The sequence below is a fragment of the Crinia signifera genome, chromosome 6 (genome assembly GCF_055691185.1).
Source record: "Crinia signifera chromosome 6, ASM5569118v1, whole genome shotgun sequence".
Classification (NCBI taxonomy): domain Eukaryota; kingdom Metazoa; phylum Chordata; class Amphibia; order Anura; family Myobatrachidae; genus Crinia; species Crinia signifera.
Window position 1 is genome coordinate 199,448,468 of NC_139222.1, and position 21,456 is coordinate 199,469,923.

Consider the following 21,456-nt stretch of genomic DNA (forward strand, 5'->3'; position numbering starts at 1 on the left):
TAACCAATGTAATCACCTGCAACCTCAAGTCTATTTTAGCCTCAGATTGACAATGGTGAGCAAAATGGTCTTTATTTTATTTACGTGTCATATTATAGCAAGTGTATGCGCGGTCTTCAGATACATATTTGCCATTGGCTGAACTGATGTGATATGTCAGAACAAGGTCACTCGCAGATGTATCATTTTTAGCTTTACACAATATATTGGCAGATAAATTGAAGGTCTGATATATTGCGTCAGTGTGTATCCAGTTTGTCATTCCAAGTATCTCATGCAAATAGGAGGTCACAGCCTAGCGCTACTGTAAATGGGATTAGACGCAAACCCCAATTTATAGATTATCTAGTGCCCAGATTAATAAGTATAAATACAAGGAGTACAGGAATTGTGCATTTTAATAGAAATATTGCCACCCGTCAAAGTGGCTGCCAAACAATTAACATTAAAATACTATACATAACAGTTTCTGTTTTGGAGTACAAAATTAATGGAATCTTGGATCAAAACGGATATCTACACGGTTGAGGTAGTAGTATATTTTTTTGTTTGTATTTTTTTTTTTTTTAAAGTAGTGTTCTGAAAAAATGTTTTTATGAAATTCGGTATAAAAATACAGACAGAACAAACATTTGTCACATACTGCAAATACTTATTTGGGCATCTTCAGTCCCATTTCTTTCCAGCTTTTTGAAACAAACACATCTTTGCTTTTCACCATGGTGACAAGCGTACGACCCATGTAGTGGCCATTAAACTGCCCTACTCCATCGTTACGGCCCATTGACAGAAGCATAGAGACTGACCCTGCAGAAAAGTAAACATAAATTAGTAACCACGGTAACAGCATTCCTGTACTCTACTTGGTTATTCACCCACCTCCTGTTTAACTATTATTTTCTGCTGGCCATGAATATTAGTGGTTGTGAAAGCAAGGAAATTGTAATTATAATTCTTGTATTTATAAGAAGACACCACAAATGGTTAGCTATGGTGTATAGTAAATATATGCTTGCACCTGAAGGAGGGTATTCAATCTGTGACAATCTTTGCATCATTTGGAAAATCGGCAATATCAAACGGTTTAGCCGAAAATGCGGCTGTTTTCTGCCAATGCAGATTTGACTTAAAGTCGAACCTGCATAGACGGAGAAATTAGCCACATTGAATAGGCATTTTGGGATCAGGATAGAATTGAATACCCCGCTATGTTGGTAACTGCTGTGAATAAAATCTGTCTTTTGTGACATTAATGACCTACTTTTTCTTCCTCAAATGGGTTAAATGCAGCAAACATATTGGACAAGGCTCAAGTCTACATAGGTATTAATAGCCTGTAAGGAGTCATGTCTGATAATTCCTTCACAGCTCTGACACTGGACCCAAGAAATGGGGATTGTGGGAAATTTAATAGAAGAGATACAGAAAGTGAGGGATTTGGGAAGACATCTTCAGTTTTTTTAAAGCAGCAATAATCTACATGGCAAAACCAAACTGGTGTGAATTGTAAATGATTGCTGCTTTAAAAAAAAAAAAAAACCCTGGAGATTTCTTACCAAATCTCTCACTTTCTGTCATTAGTATCTGCACTTACACCCAGCTGGGTATGAAATCCCAGCTGATAACCGACAGAGAAATACCAATGGCCAGAATCCCAATGGCTTCAGGGGCAAACGCAGGATTTTCAGAAGGGGGTTTCCAGAGGGGCGGAGCAAAGCACGGAGATGGGCACTTAGGTGACCCAGTATATGCCGGGTCAGTTAAATTATTATAGATAGACCCAATGTATATAAATAAAAAACACACATATATATATACACATACATATACATACAGGGGCATCAACAGCAGTGTAGACCCCTGGGCATAGCAATGTATTGGGGCCCCTACCGATCCTCCAGCGGTAGGGGAAGCTTTGATGTTCCGCAGGTGGTAGGGGGTATTATATCAACCGCTCAGCATGTAGGGCCTGGATCAGTAATTTCCACTAATTGCCCCTTTACTGCACAGATGGTGGGATATGGGGTGGGAGAAGGGGGCATTGGGCTGAATGAAGGGCCCTGATACATAACTTCCAGGGTGGTAGAGGATGTTTAATACGCAGAGGAGGGGTGTATAGTGGAGTGGGCTTATTTATAATTTTCTGGTGGGAGGACAGCTTGCTTGACTGCAGATATCTCCAGTTTCCGGAAATAGATTTCTTAGATTTTACTGGAATTAAAAACTAGAGAGTCCCATCTACCAAATGGTATTGGGGACTAGAGGATCAGTGTTCATGAGGCAGAGAAATCTGCCAACGAGTATATAAAACTACATACCAGGTGTGTGAAGCTGAAGCAGTGACCAGCTGCTGGAAGGCTGATATCTTTGGTTTTGGGAACAGTAGAGACCAGCTGCTAGTGTCCATCAAAGGGGGAGAGTCCCAGCTTTTAGAGTTTACCCTCAGAAAAACTCTAAGTAAGAAAGAACCTAAAATATCTGACTGGGAACAGCAATTAACAGGCTTGGATGGGGACCACTGCTTTGAAGTCAGATATCTCCGGTTCCCAAGGGCCGATTTTTAAAATTCTTGTACCCATGGAAAGAGGGGACCCTCAGCTTTCAGGCTTATGCCCTTAGACTCCTGGGGGGGTTTCTGGGTACTCAGAAACCCCCCCTGCGTGCGCTACTGGGCTTTGGGAAAGTATTTCCCCCTACCCCTTACCAAACATCCCATAGCCTAACCCTAACTGTCCCCTCCTGCAGCACATAAAGGCCATCTAGAGCTGCAAAAAACACCTCCTAAAAGGGACTGACTCTCATGGGGGGGGGGGGTGTAATTGTACAACACTAAAGATCCTTGCATTCAGTAAGTACCATCCATTTTATTTCTCAGTCATCTACAGTAAGTCTCCTCTAGCCTGGTTACTGCATCTCTCATTCAAAAGAAAAATATTGCCTGTGCAGCCCCCAGTCACTGGAATGAGCTCCTATGCCCAGTCAGGCTCTCCTTGACATTGCAGAGCTTCAAGCACTCACTGAAAACTCACAAAGCTTACCCATCCGCCACTTAACCTTAGGCCTTATTCAGACCTGATCGCAGGGCAAATTTTTTCTCAAAATGGGCAAAACCATATACACTCCAGGGGGGGGGGGGGGGGAGATGTAATATATGCAGAAAGAGCATTGGATGTGGGTGGGGTGTTTAAAACAAATCTAATTTGCAGTGTAAAAATAAAGTAGCCAGTAGTTACTCTGCACAGATACAAAACCCTCCCAAATCTGAAGGGGCCTACACACGTAGCGACCCTGCTGAGCGATGCAAGATTGCTCATCAAGATCTCTCAGAAAACAGTGATGTGCGAGTGCTGTGTGCTTAGCGATCTGTCAGGGCCAGTGTTCTCCGCTGAGAGCACTGGCCCAGACCCCAGCTATTGCTATGCCCCTACACACAGAGCCAGGTAATAGCATCTTCTAAGCAATCTAGTGAGATCACTTAGAAAATGCCCGGGGATTGCTAGGTGTGTATGCCCCTTAAGTCTCTCTGCACATGTTACATTTGCCCCATCTGCAGTGCACATGGTTTTGCCCATTTTGAGAACAAATTTGTCCTGAAATCGTCTGAATTAGGCTCCTTGCCACCAGATCACTCAACCAACCCTCAGTCAGTTCCACATGCTCACTTCTCATGTCATCTATAAGACTCCCCCTAGAGGCTAAGCTTGTTCTTACAGCCCTATTTCCTAGCACTTCAGTGACAGCCTTCAGTGGCCACAAAAGCCCCATACACACTAGATGAGTATTTAGAAGAAGTGCCCTGAGCGATATCATTAAAAACATTTTTTAGTGTGTACACCAGTGGTTCCCAAACTGTGCGCCTAGGCTCCCTGGGGTGCCTCGGAACACTTGCAGGGGTGCCTCAGGTCGCTGGTCTAGAACCAATTCTAATTATTTTTGGTCAATGAAATAGGCAAAATCAGTGCTTGTGGTTTCCAGTTATAAAATGTATGGGTAAACAGAAGTGAATCATGTTATTCACCACATAACTGGACTTAAGGATAAAATTTAATCCCAATTTATTTAATTTTTTTTTTCACTGAAATTCTCAGTAACAAACTCTTGGCCGTGAAAAATCTGTAGGTTAGATACTGTAGGGTGCCGTGATTCCAAAAGTTTGGGAACCCCTGGTGTACACTCAATATCTTGAATGGGCGCTTCCATGCCTCGTTAATTAACCCCCTTTAGTCAGAACATGCAGGTCAATTTTGTCTATGTAGCCAATGACTTGCAAGTCATTCAACTAAACTACCCCAAGGCATCACAATAGTGATAGATGCAAGTGAAGATTTAAACAGAGGAGTTAGATAATGAGAGCAGCTACTATGTATTAAGAAGGTTACAGGGGTGAGTGTGAAGAATGTTACATACGAGGCTAGACTGAAAAGTAATGCCTCCACGGCTATAACTTTTTTTTTTTTTATTTCTGAACAGATTTGAACACTTTTTGTACATGATAACTCAATTTATCCTCTATGTAATGCATTATTCGCTTTTCAACGTAGTCCCAATCCCTTTCCACGCATGTGTGCCAACGCTTGACAAGTCAGGCAAACTCATCGGAGAAAAAAGCTGGTGGTTGTTGTCGACACCAGGACCGAATGGCAGCTTTCACCTCGTTATCAAAGTTCAAGTGTTGACCCTTAAGGTTCTCTTTTATCTTTGGGAAGAGGGTTGCAGCGCTTGCAGTTCAAGGAGGTTCTGCCACACCCATCACGCAGACCCAACCTTGCACCCTGTGGCTTAGGGTCAACACTTCAACTCTGACGATGAGGTGAAAACTGGTGTTCGGTCCTAGTGTAGAGATATCATACAAAAAGAAATCTGTTCACAAAAAATAAAATAAAAAAATGTTATAGCCATGGAGGCATTACTTTTCAATCCAGCTCCGTAGATATAACAAAAGGTGTTATTAAATGCTATTATAAATGTTATGTTGTGATACCGTGAAGCAGCCCAGTAAAAACAATTCAGGGGCCCCCACTTCCAGACTCACCCCACAAATCACTAGCACATGCAGTACCCAGAAACCCCCCTGAAGGACCAGATTTTATTTTGTTGTACATTGCAGCAATTGTATCTCCATCCCCTCACGGCAGTATGCCATGATTCATGGGTCGATGAAAAGTAACACAAGTGGCTTGCTCTGGCTTTGGTGAAAGAGCCGGACACGAGCCAGGACAAAAAAAATCTCTGGAAGTGACTGTTGGAGCGGAGTCCTAAGAAGCATCATCAGCACACTGTATCCATTATATTCAGTCTTCATTGGTCATACATGCAGTTATCATAATGATGACTATGCACGCACACACACTACCTGTCTTATAGGCCTTGAGCGGTTTCTCCAGAAGGCTGTTGATAATGTTGGTCGCTGCGAGCTTGGCTTGTAGGTTTGCATTGTAAGCCGTTTTAACTACTTTTAAATCAGCACAGTCTCCCACTGCATAAATGTTGCCATTTCCCTCCACTTGAAGAAATGCATTAACTTTAAGAGCTCCATTGCTTGCTACTTTGTCACCTTAATGGAAAAAGACAAAAGAATATACCCATTCTGAATACGGTTATACAATATGTTCAAACTTGAACCACTGGATTACAGTGAAGTTGAGCACCACCTGCTCCAATTGTACAACTGACATTCCAATATCAAACATTTGACATCTCTAAGTGGCCTGCCATCATCCATCTGTATATGTCTTATAGTCATTGGTACCATAGGTCCAACACATCATGCTAGCCATGCATTCTAGCAATGCCTTTGGTTCATTTTATGTTTTTCAGTAAAATGAAGCTTTAATTTTAGAATCAGCCAATATGGAACACAAAAGGGCAAATAGACCACCATACAGACCATATTTTAAACTAGTAAGCCCGATCGAAGCAAAGGCTTCGAAAGCTAGTCTGCTACCTTCTGTGTTTGTGCATGTGTGAGAAAGATGTATTCTGACTCTCTGCCAGCAGATGGCAGTATTTTGAAGACTCATAGACACTAGATATTATATATATATATATATATATATATATATATATATATATATATATTTTTTTTTTTTTTTTATACACTAGCAAGTAAAAAGAAAATAAAGTCAGGTAGATAATGGAAGGGAAAAGGAGGTATGGAGGTTAGGGCAAGAAGAGGAAAGGAGGGGGGCGGGACAAAACAGTATCAGAAGGTTTAATACACTAGTATGATTACTAAACCTTAAAATTAGAAGTTAGGATGTTGCCTATAGCAACCACTCAAGGGCCAGATTCAGACCTTATTGCCAATCAGTGACTTCACAATTCAGCCAACTATCAAATGATTGCACGACCACAATTAGCGACAAAATTCCTGACCGATATGTAGACGCAATTTGATTGCAGTAGACACAGTCTAACAGGAAGCCGGTGATTGGGGGTGGAAACCTGCCATTTTCTAGGTGCGTCTGTGACTACAGTGATCACCACTTCCAGCCGGTCTCAGTTGCAGATTAGTTGAAGCCTCAGACTGCTCACAATTGCAGTCGATAAAAGCTGTTCAATGTTCTGGGAATTGCGACATGATTTGTCAGTGAATTGCAATTAGCAATCCATTAACAGCGACTTCCCAGATTAATGATCAGGTCTGACCCAGGCCCCAAATTCTATCTATGAGCAATATCACCTCTTTTCAGTTTTAGATGCATTAGTAAATATACAATATTGTGCAAGTGCTGCTCCCTATCTCTGGAACTCTACCTCTCCTTATCAGACTTTCCACTTTCCTATCTAAAAATCTTCAATCGGGTTCTAGAGACCAACTACTTCATCAACCCCACCCGTCTCTCATCCTAACCCCATGTTCTATGATCACTATCTGCCCCATACCCATGTCTACTCATATTTAGAATGAAAGTTCTCACAAGCAGGGCCCTATCCCCTAATGTGTGCCTCCTTCTCTTTCTTATACCCCTTTTACACTGCTGCAAAAACCAGTGGCAGTGTAAATGGGTCACCCCATGTCCCTTTACACGGGACTTCTACCCAGGTTCTGACCTTGGTAGAACACAGCTAGGACCTGGGTAGAGGGCAGTGTAAACGGGTACGCCAAGTCATCTGACCTGGCTCCCGTTTACATCAATGGATGTCCAACCTGCTGCCCGCAGCGTCCGCAGGCTGGCCTGAAAGCTCACCTATCATATCAAGCTTATCATATATAAGTTCTACACGCATAACCCTCTGAGGCACTTATGTATTATATAGCTTCCCTTCTGGACTTGTAACTTGTTGGGACTGCTATGCAATTACTGGTGCCTGTCCTTGTGTTTCCCTCCTATATCCCTATAGATTGTAAGCTTGCAGCAGGGCCCTCTAACCTCCAAGTCTGTCTGTTGTTACCCAGTTTGTTTTATCACGGTCTACAATTGTAAAGTGCAACGGAAACTGCTGCGCTATATAAGAAACTGTAAATAAATAAATGTAGCGTCACTTGCCCTGGCAGTGAGATCTTGTTGTGCATCTTCAGATGTCCACTGGAAGTGATGCTGCGTCTTGTGACACAGACAGTGGATCGCAGAAGCAGTCATTGGGCGTCTTTTTAACACAAGGCGTTTCCTGAAGATTTTGCATATTTTAGCCCAGCCACTGCGTAAAAAGATGCAGCAATGGTGCCTACAGCATCTATATCTAGATGTAATTTGTACTAAAGAGTATACTTTATTATTCTGTTGGTATATTTTCTTCTCCCAAAAGGCTATCTGGGGATACTTTGTTACATTATTATTGGTTAAGTGGTCAGAATACAAAGGAATTCGAGCAATCAGTAAGTGATACACATGTACTCTGTATTGGAAACTCTTGTTCTTACCAAAAATATCAGCGTAACAAGATGAATTAATCCTACTTCCGGTGCAGCAGATAATTAGATCAGCAGAGATCGCCTCGTTGTCCTTGTCCAACTTCAGTTCCATATTCTGCTGAACCTTGTTCAAAGTCAACTCATTGAGGTTGATGACCTTCTGCCCTGTTGATTTATGGGTGACAATCGTTACAATATAATTCTTACTTTTTGGTCATACTTGTCCAGTAATACAGGTCTCAAATAAATTAATGAAGCTGCTGGATGATACTGTACAGTAGAATATGTGCAACAAATAATGGGCAGTATTTAGCACAGTAGATTAAACAATGCAGACATTTTTGTGATCTATATGCTGCATACAGTATCATCTACTATAGGAAAGCTACATTCATGTGGGCATGGAAACCACTGTAGGTATTCATTTTAAGATCGCAGTTCTAGATTATGCCAGGATGTTCTTAGAAAATCTGGAATACAGATTGTAGTAGAAAAATATAGTGAAACAAAGCGTGATTCCAAGAGACCTCTAACCCCTAAAATCTATTATATAACTTTAATAAATGACTTGCACAAGTGCAGTGAGAGCTGCACCAGTACCCTCCCTGACAGCTCTCACTTGCTGCCTGACTGCTGGACACACAGCAGCCCCCCCCCCCAGACATAAAAATTGTTCAGTTGTACCCATATATTACACTACAGCCATTTGAAACAGAAATTAAAAGACAGCCACTGCCTACCACATCATTAGGCCTAATTCAGACCGGTTAGCAAGACTGACATTTTTTCAAATAGACCAAACCATGCTGCACTGCAGGTGGGGCAGATTTAAAATGTGCGAGAGAGTTAGATTTGGGGGTAAATATGGGCTGCTTTATTCTTTCACTGCAATTTAGCACATATGCATCAATCTAGTGATCACCACAACCACCCTATTACTGTAATTTGCCTGTGCTTACACACCCCTTCCAATATTAGGGCCCAATTTAGTGATACAAGCAAATGCCATTGCAGCTGCGATCTCGTATGCAGTGGCTGGGTGACCATTTGCTAATATCGCAGCTTCCGGAACCTGTATTGAGATAAAAATACATATAGATGACCGGAGATGGGAATGCCGGCATTCAGAATACCAAAGAGGGAATCCTGACATAGGTCAGGTAAGTATCCTAAAGGTGGCCATACACACGCACATTTATCTTCAGATCTGGCTGGTTGCTCTCATCCATAACCATGTTTTTGTTCCAAAGGACAGTTGACCATTTGCTTGGAAATGCTGGAAAACTGACAAACTGTCAGTCATCCATAACCATGTTTTTGTTCCAACCAGCCAGATCGTAAGATAAATCTTTAACCTCCCCGTGCCAACATCTGTGAGAGATGTTCAAAATATCCACTAAAAATGCCAGCGCCGCTCACACTTGTTATATAAATTCAAATAAAAAATGTTGTGTTAAAAAAAAGATTATATATCCTATTTAAAATGTAAACATTACAGGTCATTAAGAACTAAAAATGTTTGCTTGGCAATTTTTAAACCTTTTTTGACAAATTCCCTTGGCACTCAAAGGGTCAACACTAATTCCCCCTTTATAAATGTCCACCCCTCCCTCCCCACAGAAACCTAAACTTGTCCTGCACTAGTGGCTAAACCTAAAGGTGCCCATACACGGTGCGATGGTCGCACCCGTTATGGGCTGGATCGCATGCGTGTGATGCGATGTGAGGGCAGTACAAAAAGTATGTGCAGCACAAACTTTTTGTACTGTGCGATGAGATGCCCGCGGGAGAGCACATTGTATTGCACGGTCAAAACGTCCCATGTATGGGCACCTTAATCCTCCTCTGGCCTAACACTGCACACATACGTTCGGGATGCTGGCAGTTGGAATTTCTGGTGCCAGTCAGAATAATGGCATTGGTACTGTGACTGCCAGCATCCTGACCGAAAGCTTTTGTTCTCAGTTTTCTTTGTGGCTGACATTTACTGACGTGTTTTCATACGTTATTAATGTTACAAAGTGGACATATACTACTAAAAAATAAAACAAATATTAAACAGTAATATGGATTAATGAAAATGTGGAATCTCAAAAGAAAAGGCTGATTCTGGCCTAGTTAAGCAGCCTTACTCAAGTATAATACTGTCAGCTTATATATTATAAATACAAAAAAAAGTGTCTCACCCAACACCAGCTTTACTCCTTTTTGCAGAAGGATATCCTTTATAACATTTCTGACACGGGGCTCCAGCTCCACATCGGCTAATGCAACTTTTGAATGTATCAATGTAACCTGCACAGTGAAAAATATAAACATGTGATAGAAAACTACAGGAGGCATGTTATAGGATGAGAGGGAAGCACAGTGCTGTAACTTCACGGCCCAGGCGTACTATAATTATTTACATCACCAATTAGAGGTACCACTTTGTAGTACACCTTATATCTGTGAACTCTAATATTCCATCACTATGTAATGCAGAAAGTTGGTGCTTTCTAGGCCAACCCTACCTGTGTGTGGGTAAATTGCTCAAGCTGCACACATTCCATCTTTTGGGTTTTGACCAATCAGCTCAGAGCCCAGGACATAACTTTGCACATCCCAATGTGGATCATCCAAGTGGCTATCTTTATACTGACCTATCTTACCTTAACCAGCCCAGTGTAACAAAGTTGGCCATGGTACAAGTTAAGTAAATCTTATTAGCAAAACAATTGTAGTTGCTCAATTAAAAAAACTAAACACCATAACCAGTAATATTGGGTAGTTTTCCCTTAAGGGCGCCATACATTACAACGATATGTCTGACCCTGAAGCTAGATGTAATTTCCCTCGAACTCCCCCTGGACCCACCCGGGGGTGATTACATCCGATTCTGTACTTTGATATATCAGCCCGAATTGGATGAAATCATGCAAAATCGCTATAGTGTATGGGGCCCTTTACACTGGGAGCTTTCCCACACTTGCCCTCCTTTTGAAAACTAGTTTCAGACTATAGATGGCAGCAACTGTTCCACACTGTGCAGATAAGCGTGTCCTGCAGTGGAAGATTTGTGCTAAGAGCAGCATGCTGTCAGAGTAGGTTTGTGTATGGGTAGCGTGGTACCAGGGATAGTGGACTGAAGGGACAGTAACAACAGTACATCAGTGTCTGTATAGGTGGGAAAGATGGAAGTAATGCTGCCCATACACGCTGCTTTGTGAGCGTGCGTTCCGTGCTGTACTAGCAATTGCGATGCGATTTGATGAGAACTAGGTACAAAAAGTATGTGCAAGCACATACGTTTTGTACTGTGCGATGAGGTGCGCGGGAGCGCGCACCTCAAAGCACACATCGGGTCAGCCCTTATAGCAGCGTGTATGGGCTGCTTAAGAAATGGTCTTAGATTGTTACCTCTTTATCTGGATAATCGGTTTTCACCTCTGCAGCCATCTCTACACCAGCTGCACCTCCACCAACAACCGCAACATGCTCGGCTTTCTGAATCTTTATAAAAATTTAAAAAAAGAGGAGGGAGGATAAATACTATTAGCACCAAAAATTAAGAAAAATACAAAAATGCTTTCTACAACAACAGAATATATATAGTTGCCGCAGAACAATATCACAGCATCACTGGTGTAGCATACGGCCAGTGACATAGGGTGATGGCGCCTACTGTACACAAATATGCCCTTAATCTACTCTGGGCCCAGTGTTTTTAGTTCACTCTGGTCATATGGAGTAAGCATAGGGCTGGTCAGAAGTTTGATGGATGGATTGAATGGTTGTGGTGCAGCTACTTACATAAAGCAGCGTATTTGAGACACAGGATGGGCATCTCTGTGCAAAAGACACACTGCCATCAAAGACGCAGCTGTGACTGTATTTGTGTTGCCCTTTATTACTGTACACTTAACCCTTTGTGCCTCTGCAAAGCTTAAATCTCAAAACATGACAAAATAAATAAAATCACGTTATTATAAATATCAGTACTAAAACAAGTGTAGTTATGGGACACACACGTGTTGAGATGGGATTTAGCCAAGGTGGTTTCCCTTGAACATCACCAATACACACATACTGTAGCAAAGTGTGCTAAGCGATCTGTGCTAACCAGTGATTTGTATGCACTTGCCAGGTTATCTAATTCATTTTGCCTGTATGTGCTAAAGAACTGAGCCGGCAATGGCAACACCGAGGACCGTGCATCCCCATCACTGTGGGGTATACACACGCAGCAATTTGTGCTTAATTTCTCATCTAGACAGATTGCTTAGGAAATAGGCAAAGATGAACACGTGTATATGCCCCATTATACCAGCGTAATCTGGTATAATTAATGTGATAATCATATATCCTATACATAAAAGTCACAGCAAGAGAATATTACATGACAAAGAGAACCACATCCTTTTTAAAGTCTAATCTTATCATTATTATACCTCTAGTGATACCTGACTGCAGCTCTCCTTATACTGTTACCAAGGCAACACTAACACCTGTAGATCAATAGAGATTTCACCAATGTTCGACAATACTAGATAAAAATCAAACAAGAACTGCAACAGAAACAGATTCAATCATAAAAGAACATTCCATAGTGCACAGTGAACGTCTCTGTAGCAGAGATCTCTAATATAAGGCTGGTCTGGTGTCAAACTGGCTTTGAATTAAAAAGAGTTTTCTTATTATATACTTACAGTATTATGTTACCGGTTGTGGATTGATAGATCTACAGTGTATAGATCAGTGGTGTCAAACTCATGGCCCTTCAGCCATTGTGGAACTACATGTCCCAGCATACCCTGCCATAGTTTTAGCAATCCATTATATAAAATCTGTGGCAGGGCATGCTGGGATGTGAAATTCCACAACAGCTGGAGGGCCATGAGTTTGACACCACTGGTCTAGATAGTCAGTAGGTCGACAATAAAAGGTCGGCATGCAATAGGTCGACAGGGTCAAAAAGCCGACAATCAATCTGCTTTGGATCGCGATGCCGCAGGGCCACGCATCGGGATAGAATCTGCAATGAATGCAGCTAACACTGTGCGATTCAACATCACTTTCGATTCGATTTGGACTACATAGAATACATAGTCTGGTACTTGTGTATTATCAGGGCGCCCATTACGTAGTGGAGTATTGAGAATACCAATAAAGCACTATGCTGGCTACGTAAACTAGGTCAGTAGCTCTGGAGCCCTAAAAATACACAATGCTTAATATCCCCACTATCCACGGCGGCGTGGAGTCGATTTCATAAAGTGTGGCGAGTCCACCGAGCCCAAAGCATGACGAGCGCAGCGTGCCCCGCGGATACGCGTCCGCTCGCCACACTTTAGAAAATCAACTCCACGCCTTCGTGGATAGAGGGGTAAAATGGCTGGTCTATACTTATTCTCCTCCGGCCCGGGCACCGCATTGATACCCGCTGACTCCCTGCTGATTCACGCTGGGATCCACGGTGACTACCCCGGAAGTCACATTCAGTCCCCCTGTCACTCACCACGGACGCTGCACGCAATTAGCGTAGTGCCGCTGGGGGGGCAGGGAAGCCATGTGATGCGGCACTACTCTGAATTATGTACAGCGTCCGCTGCGACTTATGGAGGAGGGGGACTGAATGCTGCCTCCAGGGAGTGACCGCCGCTGCCACCAGGGAGTCAACGGGGATCGCCGACCGGGGGAGGTTAAGTATAAACCACACCACCCTGCTCTCAGTACTGCCTCCTGTATTATCACGGTGCCGGCTACGCTGACAATGTAGCTTAGCCTACGTTGAAAACGTAGCGTAGCCGGGCGCCCCGGTTAATACACAAGTACTCATAGTCCAAATACTGATACTGAATCGCACCGTGTGTATGGTGCATAACCCTTACCCTCGCATGGCTCACTAAGCTTTGGATGCAGTGCCTCGCTAGGCTCAGTACACTATTACATTCTCCCTCTATGCCGACATGGATGGCGAAATATGACAAAGTGCAACAAAAAAAACATAAAAAATCATTGACGTATCTAGATCTATCAACCGTATATAATGTTACCCCCATGTGCTTGAGTCTTGATTTGGCAACCATGCAGGGCTTACCAAGGAAAATGCTAGTTGCACGAGTCATTTAGCCAGTAGGTGACACAAGGGTAGATGTATTATAGCGGCGTGGTATAACACTTCCTGCTTCGCCTCATTAATGAGGGACATCGACTAGATGTACAGTATTAACATCCTGTCCTCTGAAGCGGGGGGGCGTAAACATCCCCCTCCGGCGATGTACCCTGGAGTAGACAGCGCATCAGTTCATGCTCAGCACTTGTGTGCGGAGCGACAGCAGTGCAGCACTGTCCGACTCAGCATAGCTAGGTTGCCCTACACACATCGCCCATTAGTCGCAACATGGACAAAAGATTCTCTTTTTGGGGGGACTTTGTCATGCCTATTTGCATACCATCCACGTGGACTCCAATTGGGAATGGTAAATCGTGCCTAGCACACTACACTAATTGGGGGTCCTGTGTCAGTATAATCACCCAAAAAACAAACATTTCCATGTGTCGACCTTTTCCATGTCCTCCTTTTTCTTGCGTCAACCTTTTGTCACTGTTGACCAACAGTAGGGCATGTCCACCTTTTGGTGTTGACCTATTGATTGTCTTAGACATGGTCTGTAAGCCAATCCACATCCTTCTTATCTGTACCACTTGTATGGCAATGCATATACCCACATAAAAGAGTAATAATAATAATAATGAGGCTAACACAGCAGAATAGTACAGTATTATATACATAGAGCAGAGCTGAGAAAGTGGCAGTATATTTTACAGCACAGCCCGATGATCACTTCACAACGCAAATTACCTGCTGTACCAGATCTTCATATAACTGAATAGCGGCATCCTTGGTTGCGATGTAGTCCACTTTTCCAGGGAACGGACCATCGCACCCTGTTGCGATGATAAGGTGGGAATAAGGTAGCTCCTGTGTGCAAAGGGGAAAAAAAGACAAATATTAGAATAAATATGTTTACAAATAACATCATTTGTATTCAGATGGCACACGTTCTGTATATAATACATATGTGTAAAACAAGGATGATCACACCTTTGTGGTGCCTTCACTGAAGCAAACACAGACAACCCCCACAGGTATAGTTAGGGGACTAAAGTGAATAAGCCATTATTTTGCCTACCTCGCTATGTGACCTATAGTTTATTTTCTGTGTACAATAAAATTGGTGTCCCATACAATTGAATTCTCAACAAATCTATCATACAGTAGTTCCACAAATAGTAGTTTTTCCTATACGGAGACATGCAGTCCGTCCAGTTAGACAAGGGATGCCGAGGCGGAATATTCTGGAGACACATCACTTTGTGTCAAAACATAAATTGAAGTTACCTCATTGCTTTCTAGCAGGACGTTTTGGGTTTCCAGGTTAATTCCCACCACTTTTCCTTGTTTAAAGCTGTCTTGGTATGGCTCTCTGTAGCTTATGAAGGTTTTTCTTGCAAAACCTGTTAAAGTAAGTAAAAACACTCAACGGGGGTAATTCTGATTGGTTTGCAAAAGCAAACTCCTTCTTTAATGGACAAAACCATATACACTGCAGGTGGGGCAGATGTAACATGTGAAGAATGAGTTAAATTTGGGTAAATACTGGTTGCTCTATTCTTACACTGCAATAGAGATTTCAGTTTGGACACACCCCACAAAAATGTAACTCTCTCTACCATTTGTACATATGCAATTGGTATCAATGCAATGTGCGGCGGGATGTACCGCAATTGCTTGGGACATCCTGCCCAATATCAGGAGAATATCTGTATACTGTATAGGTGTGCATGCAGTGCTGGTACATGAGTTAGCCTGTGAACGACTTATAACACTCCTGCATCGGGATCACAAGGTTGCATCTTATGTGCAGTTTTTTATTTCGTACAAAAGCCTGTACACACAGATACAATTAACATCAGTATTGTGTATATGCGTATGGGTATCAGCTCTGCTGATCGGGAGCATTGAGATGATAATATGGCATCTTATCGACTGCCATGAACATGGTTTTATTCCACCGTCCTCCATGTGTTTAATAGCTGGGCTACATCTGAGGGCTGATAAAAGACACCACTATTGTGGGATATCACAATGACAGTGCGGAACCCTATTATATCCTTCTCTCATTAGGAATGCAATGTCTTGCAGCCTAATTCTTAGGCAGATGGATCTCTTTGAATTGATGCAACGGCCAAGTTTTTGCACACAGAAGCAAATGTAAGCAAATTTACGTACACTCATCCTTTTCAGATGGAATTATCTGGGTCTGTCTTTTCGTGAAACTAAGCGTTTTGGGGAAATTGGGGAGTGTCCTGGAAGTTTTGTGGGAGTGGCATTATACCCTCCAACTGTACCGAATTTGCCGGTACAGTACCATTTTTTTTTTAACAGTCTGTACCGACAAATTGCAATTGTACCGAATGTACCGCATTTTCAGCGGTCAGACTCACATTTGCCGCATAGTAACTAACTTCCTCCTGGCCCCGGCTCCGTTTGCTGCCTGGACCGTCTGATTGCGCCGGGCTGAGCTCTCCCCTCTCCTCCCCCTGCTCACCCATTCCCAAGAGTGCAATGCGCAGGCCGGTGCCGTGCGTCATGATGTCACGCGCCAGCACCGCGCACCCTGCGCAGTGCGCACTCATGGAAAAGACGCGGATCTGCCTGAGTGAGGGGTGCAGTGGCCAGCCCCAGCGCGCGATGGACACATTGTGGGGGATCATCTCGCACGGCACACACTGTAAGTTAAATTCAGTGCAGCAAGTGGCTCCGGCTGTAACTAGTACTATTTTAAAATATCCACACTTTTGGACGAGTCTTCTAAAATCCTGTCCACAGTCCATTGTGGTGTGACGCACCTCCACTGCAGCTCATGTCACATGGTGGCTAATATACATTCGGAAAGGGGGTGTGGCCACGCCTACTTCACACATCGCCACACACCATTCCCGAATGTGTACCGATTTCTGCCCTTATTCCGATCTGATCGCAGTACAAATTTGTTCTCAAAACTGGCAAAACCATGTGCATTGCACGTGGGGCAGATGTAACATGTGCAGAGAGAGTTCAATTTGGGTGGGGTGTGTTGAAACTAAAATCTAAATTGCAGCGTAAAAATAATGCTGGAGGGGCCGGTGCAAAATCAGTGGGCAGCACAGGTTTCCAATATAAAAACAGAAGCATTTTCACAAACATAGCTGCAGCAGATACATTTTGTTCTATGTTAGATTATCTATATCAAGTTCAAAGTCCTATTTAGTTAAAAAGTCCTGGCACAACATAAGAATTGTGTCAGCGAGACAATTTATTCATGTGACCATCACATGAAGCCATGTCCGCTATCCCTGTATTTCATGATATGGAGTACAGAATTACATGAGACGTGTCTTACCGCTCTCTACAGAGGCCCGAAGTGCACCAACATTATGATGAAAGGAATCTTTCATGTCAACCAGAACAAAAGGGATTCCATTGGCCTTCAGATGATTGGCAGCTATTATGCCAGCAAAGCCTCCGCCTACAATCACCACCCTGACTTTTTCATCTACCGACAGCTTGGATCCCATGTTGGTCCCTGGAGTATGAAATAAGAAATAAAAGTCAAACAACAATATTCTCATACTGTATGGTCCTCTACAAAAGGGCCTAAAGAGGATCACTTGTCTCTAACCCTTTGAGTGCCAGCATGTGTGAGAGATGTTGAAAATATGCACTAAAAATGTCAGCGTTGCTCACATTTGTTATATACATTCAAAGAAAATATGTGGTGTAAAAAAAAAAGGGCCAATGCATGTATGATGATTCTTGAATGTACAGAACATTGTTGACTTTATGGGGGTTATTCGGAGCTGATAATTGCCCAGCCTTTGAATTTGCAGCCATGTTACCGATAGACTGCGCATACGTATGTATCATAGCTCACAAGCGCGAGGCCATTCTGCTACTTTTTTTTTAAATTGGTGGCCATACACAAGTTGATTGACAGTAAGCCAGTGTTTGGGCACATGAAATTAAATCAACTGACGCACCCTAAGGCTAAGTACACACTGAAGTGACATATCAGCGGACCCGCTGCTGCGCCTACCCACTTACCAATCAGCTGCTCTGTGTTTTGGTCCCTTGTCCATCATTCAGATGTACAGTCAGCAGCTTCAGCAAGTGTACGAGCGGTTGGTGGACCCCAGTACACACAGCCAGATGCGCTGATATATCGGCCTACAGCTGCGCTCCACAGCCGATGCATTATATCTGAGAACTACATAGTTTATACATAGGGTGTTCATACCCGCAACATGCTATCAAACACCCAAAATATTGTTCAGCGTGTTCCCAGCTTAACAATGCAGATTTCAAGGATATAAATTGGTGAGAACAGATGGTTTAATTAAAATGAAAGAATTACTAATTAAGTCACCTGTGCTCAGGCGTAGATATTATTATGGCCTGATAGGCTGCCTTGAAGAAGGAGTTAAGGAGCCCATACACGGTCCGTTGTGTATGGCTCCGTTCTGTACTATGTGATGCGCGCTCCCACACATCACATAGTACGGTACAAATGTGTGTGCTGCACATACTTTTTGTACTAGGTACACATCGGATCGGATCGCAGTGCATGCACACTGCATGCACTAGGGATGCGATCCGATGTGTACTTTTAAAGTACAGAACGGACCGAAAAAACGGACCGTGTATGGGGGGCATTAGGACAGTGGTTCTTAACCTCGGTCCTCAGGACTCTCTAAAAATTCACGTTTCCCAGGTCTGGTTCTTAACCTCGGTCCTCAGGACTCTCCAAAAATTCACGTTTCCCAGGTCACCCTGCAGGTGCACTCATTATTTACTGACACATTTTAAAAGATCCACAAGTGGGGCTAATCACTTATGATTCTGTGTGGAGACCTGGAAAACGTGAACTGTTGGTGGTTCCTGAGGACCGAGTTTGAGAATCATTGAGTTAGGGAATCATTGCGTTAGGGCAGTGGTAGCCAACCCTAGCCCTCGAGAGCTACCAACAGTGCACATTTTCCAGACAACCTAGCTGCTGCACACATTTTAAAAGATACACAGATGGAGCTTATTAGCTCACTTGTGATTCTGTGAGGAGACCTGCAAAACATGCACTGTTGGTAGCTCTCGAGGACTAGGGTTGGCTACCCCAGCGTTAGGGGGTACATTGTAAACTTTCACAGCAAATATTTGAAAGAACAGACTGAACCCTGATAGCAGAAAAACATTATTATATGACAAACATTTTATGACAGACTGATTTCAGCCCACACTGGAAGTGCAGAGCTGGACAAACCGGTCCTCGAGATCTATAACCGTCCAGGATTTACAAATCTCCTAGCTGGTGCACAGCTGTAGGCATTATGGTCACATTTTCAAACATGCTGCATTCATTCCTACAATAGATCCACAGGTTGCCTGAAATACATGAACTGTTGGTAGATCTTGAGGAGAGGTTGGGCTACCCCTGCTCTAATGCAATGAACGTAAACCATAGGCATAGGGAGAAGAGCAGCATTACTGAAGCAGCCTTTCTGAGTATATATTATACAGTATTTAGCAATCAAGCGCAATACTTTTCTACTTAATGGGTTAAGGGCAAAATGTTGTGTGCTATGAGGAATTTCATCTTATTTTAACGAATACATTTGGTTATTAAAATAAAAATCTTAGGTGGCTGGCTAGAGTACAGTACAGTGTGTGTTACTCAGAAACAAGCAGAGTAGAAACTGCAGCATGTAACTTCAGAAATAAGTTAACTTACCAGTCAGGAGATTTTAGCAGCCACTGTGATACATTCAGGCCTCTCAGAGGCGGTTCCTACCCTGCACAGACCGCTCTGCGATGGCACCGTCCAGCAGGCAGCTATATACACTTACAGATTGTATAACTATAAACCTACAGCTCCTCGCTCACTAGACACTAGGATTTGCACAATGTGCATGACTTGGCATTACATATACTTATGATTGCAAACACAGGGCAGCAGCCTTTTAGCCTAGGAGCAGTGTTGCCATCTAGTGATTATTCTGTGAAACACACACAGACACACGCCTAGCAAGCTCTAAACCCCGGTCACAAATAATATTTACACCAATTGCTGAAGTTTGGAGAGTTTTAATTAATTGAATACAATTTTGTTCATGGAAGGGATGGCTCATTAAAATAAATAAAAGTTCTCATTTGAGACCAACAAGAAAGTTCTCCCTGTTACCATATTTGGTACACAAAGTTGCGGTTTTGTTTTTTACACAACTTTCTTTGCAAATAACTTGTAACCTAGTAATTGGCAAACCTGTTTTTCTATATATCATTTTACTGTGGCTGCCTACCAAGCACTAATATCACCAGGCGCAATTGTGGAAAAAGTCTACAATTGCTTACTGAGAAATTAAATCTCACTGACAGTAATACCCCTTTCAGACATACCACCTGGGATTTTAACCCCGGTACAATCCCAGGTTTAAAAAAATCCCGGGTCAATTGCAGGTGCGCAGGTGCACAGGACCCGGGGTTTTCAGACATACAGATGGAGCCGCTCTCATTAGAGCAGCTCCTGGCGATTCTATTGCTATTCGCTGTCTCCCGCCAGCTGCCAGAGTCCGCCAGAATGGGGCTCGCGCGCCCCATTCTCCCTCAAGCTCTGCAGCCCTCCGCCCGTCTCCCCGCTCACTTTCCGCTCTGCCCTCGCTCCCTGCCCTTCTTCCTGAAGTGGAGGCAGTCAGGAAAGCCTTCTGTCCTTGCTCTTCGCCACCTTACTGATGGGGACAAGCGAGCGAGTGTGGGGTAGATTTATTAACAGCGCCGCTATAACAGTTCCTGCTTCGCCTCAGTAACGAGATGAAGCAGGAGGGGAGAGGGACAAGATCTAATAAGAACTTGCCGCCAAAGTGGGGGAGCGCTAACTCCCCCCTCCGGCGATGTACCATCCAGCTGACAGCTTCTCCCCGGCCGGCTGGACTGCGCATGCGCGGGATCTCGCTACTCACGCGAGATCCCAGCGCAGCTCAGAGCCAGCAGCAGGGACAGTGTAGGTATAGCGCATCGCCGTCTGCAGCTGTTGAAGTCGATAGCTGCAGGCGGCGGAAAGGTTAGCGATGCTGACTGTTCATAAATTAGGCAGGAGGCAGGCGCGCACTACGAAATAGCGTAGCTGCGCTATGCGTAGCACCCGCTCGGCGGGTGTCTTAGATCAGGGGAACCGCTATCCCCTGCTTTAGCAAATGGAGATAGCGCAGATTCCCCTGATCGGCAGTTAATAAATCTGCCCCTGAGCTGCTTGCACGTCCCCATCTGTCAGGCCGGCTGACAGCGGCTCCACCTGTGTGCTCTTCCCAGGATGTTGAGCCCGCACGTGAAGAATCCCGGGATTTTTGTCTGAAAGGGGTATAATGATACACACCATAGCTTAGTAATGTGTATGACACTCATTATCCTCCTACTCGTAGTGGTCTCTCTCAGCCATGTCCGGTCTCTCATCAACACCTGCTGGTAAATATTGCAGTGCTGTGGCTTCTGTGCACTGTTATGGGTCACAGCTTCACTTGCTGTGATAGAA

At 43.5% G+C, this 21,456-nt stretch overlaps 1 protein-coding gene across 2 annotated transcripts; it reads right to left on the bottom strand.

The window, feature by feature from the left end:
- Nucleotides 1–380: 380 nt before the first annotated feature.
- AIFM2 (AIF family member 2, ferroptosis suppressor) lies at nt 381–19,851 on the bottom strand. 2 transcript variants are annotated; one of them, XM_083148595.1, is made up of 10 exons: nt 19,737–19,843; nt 19,663–19,701; nt 17,284–17,466; nt 15,240–15,355; nt 14,700–14,819; nt 11,255–11,347; nt 10,042–10,150; nt 7,865–8,020; nt 5,354–5,554; nt 381–807 (listed from the first exon to the last, which is right to left on the bottom strand). In XM_083148595.1, the coding sequence occupies exons 3-10, from the start codon at nt 17,456–17,458 to the stop codon at nt 653–655; spliced, it is 1,125 nt and encodes a 374-aa protein (XP_083004721.1). In that variant the 5' UTR covers nt 17,459–17,466; nt 19,663–19,701; nt 19,737–19,843; the 3' UTR covers nt 381–652. The 2 variants fall into 2 exon arrangements, with proteins under 2 accessions (XP_083004721.1, XP_083004720.1); XM_083148594.1 differs by having other exon boundaries at nt 19,663–19,851.
- Between the last annotated feature and the right edge of the window lie 1,605 nt (nt 19,852–21,456).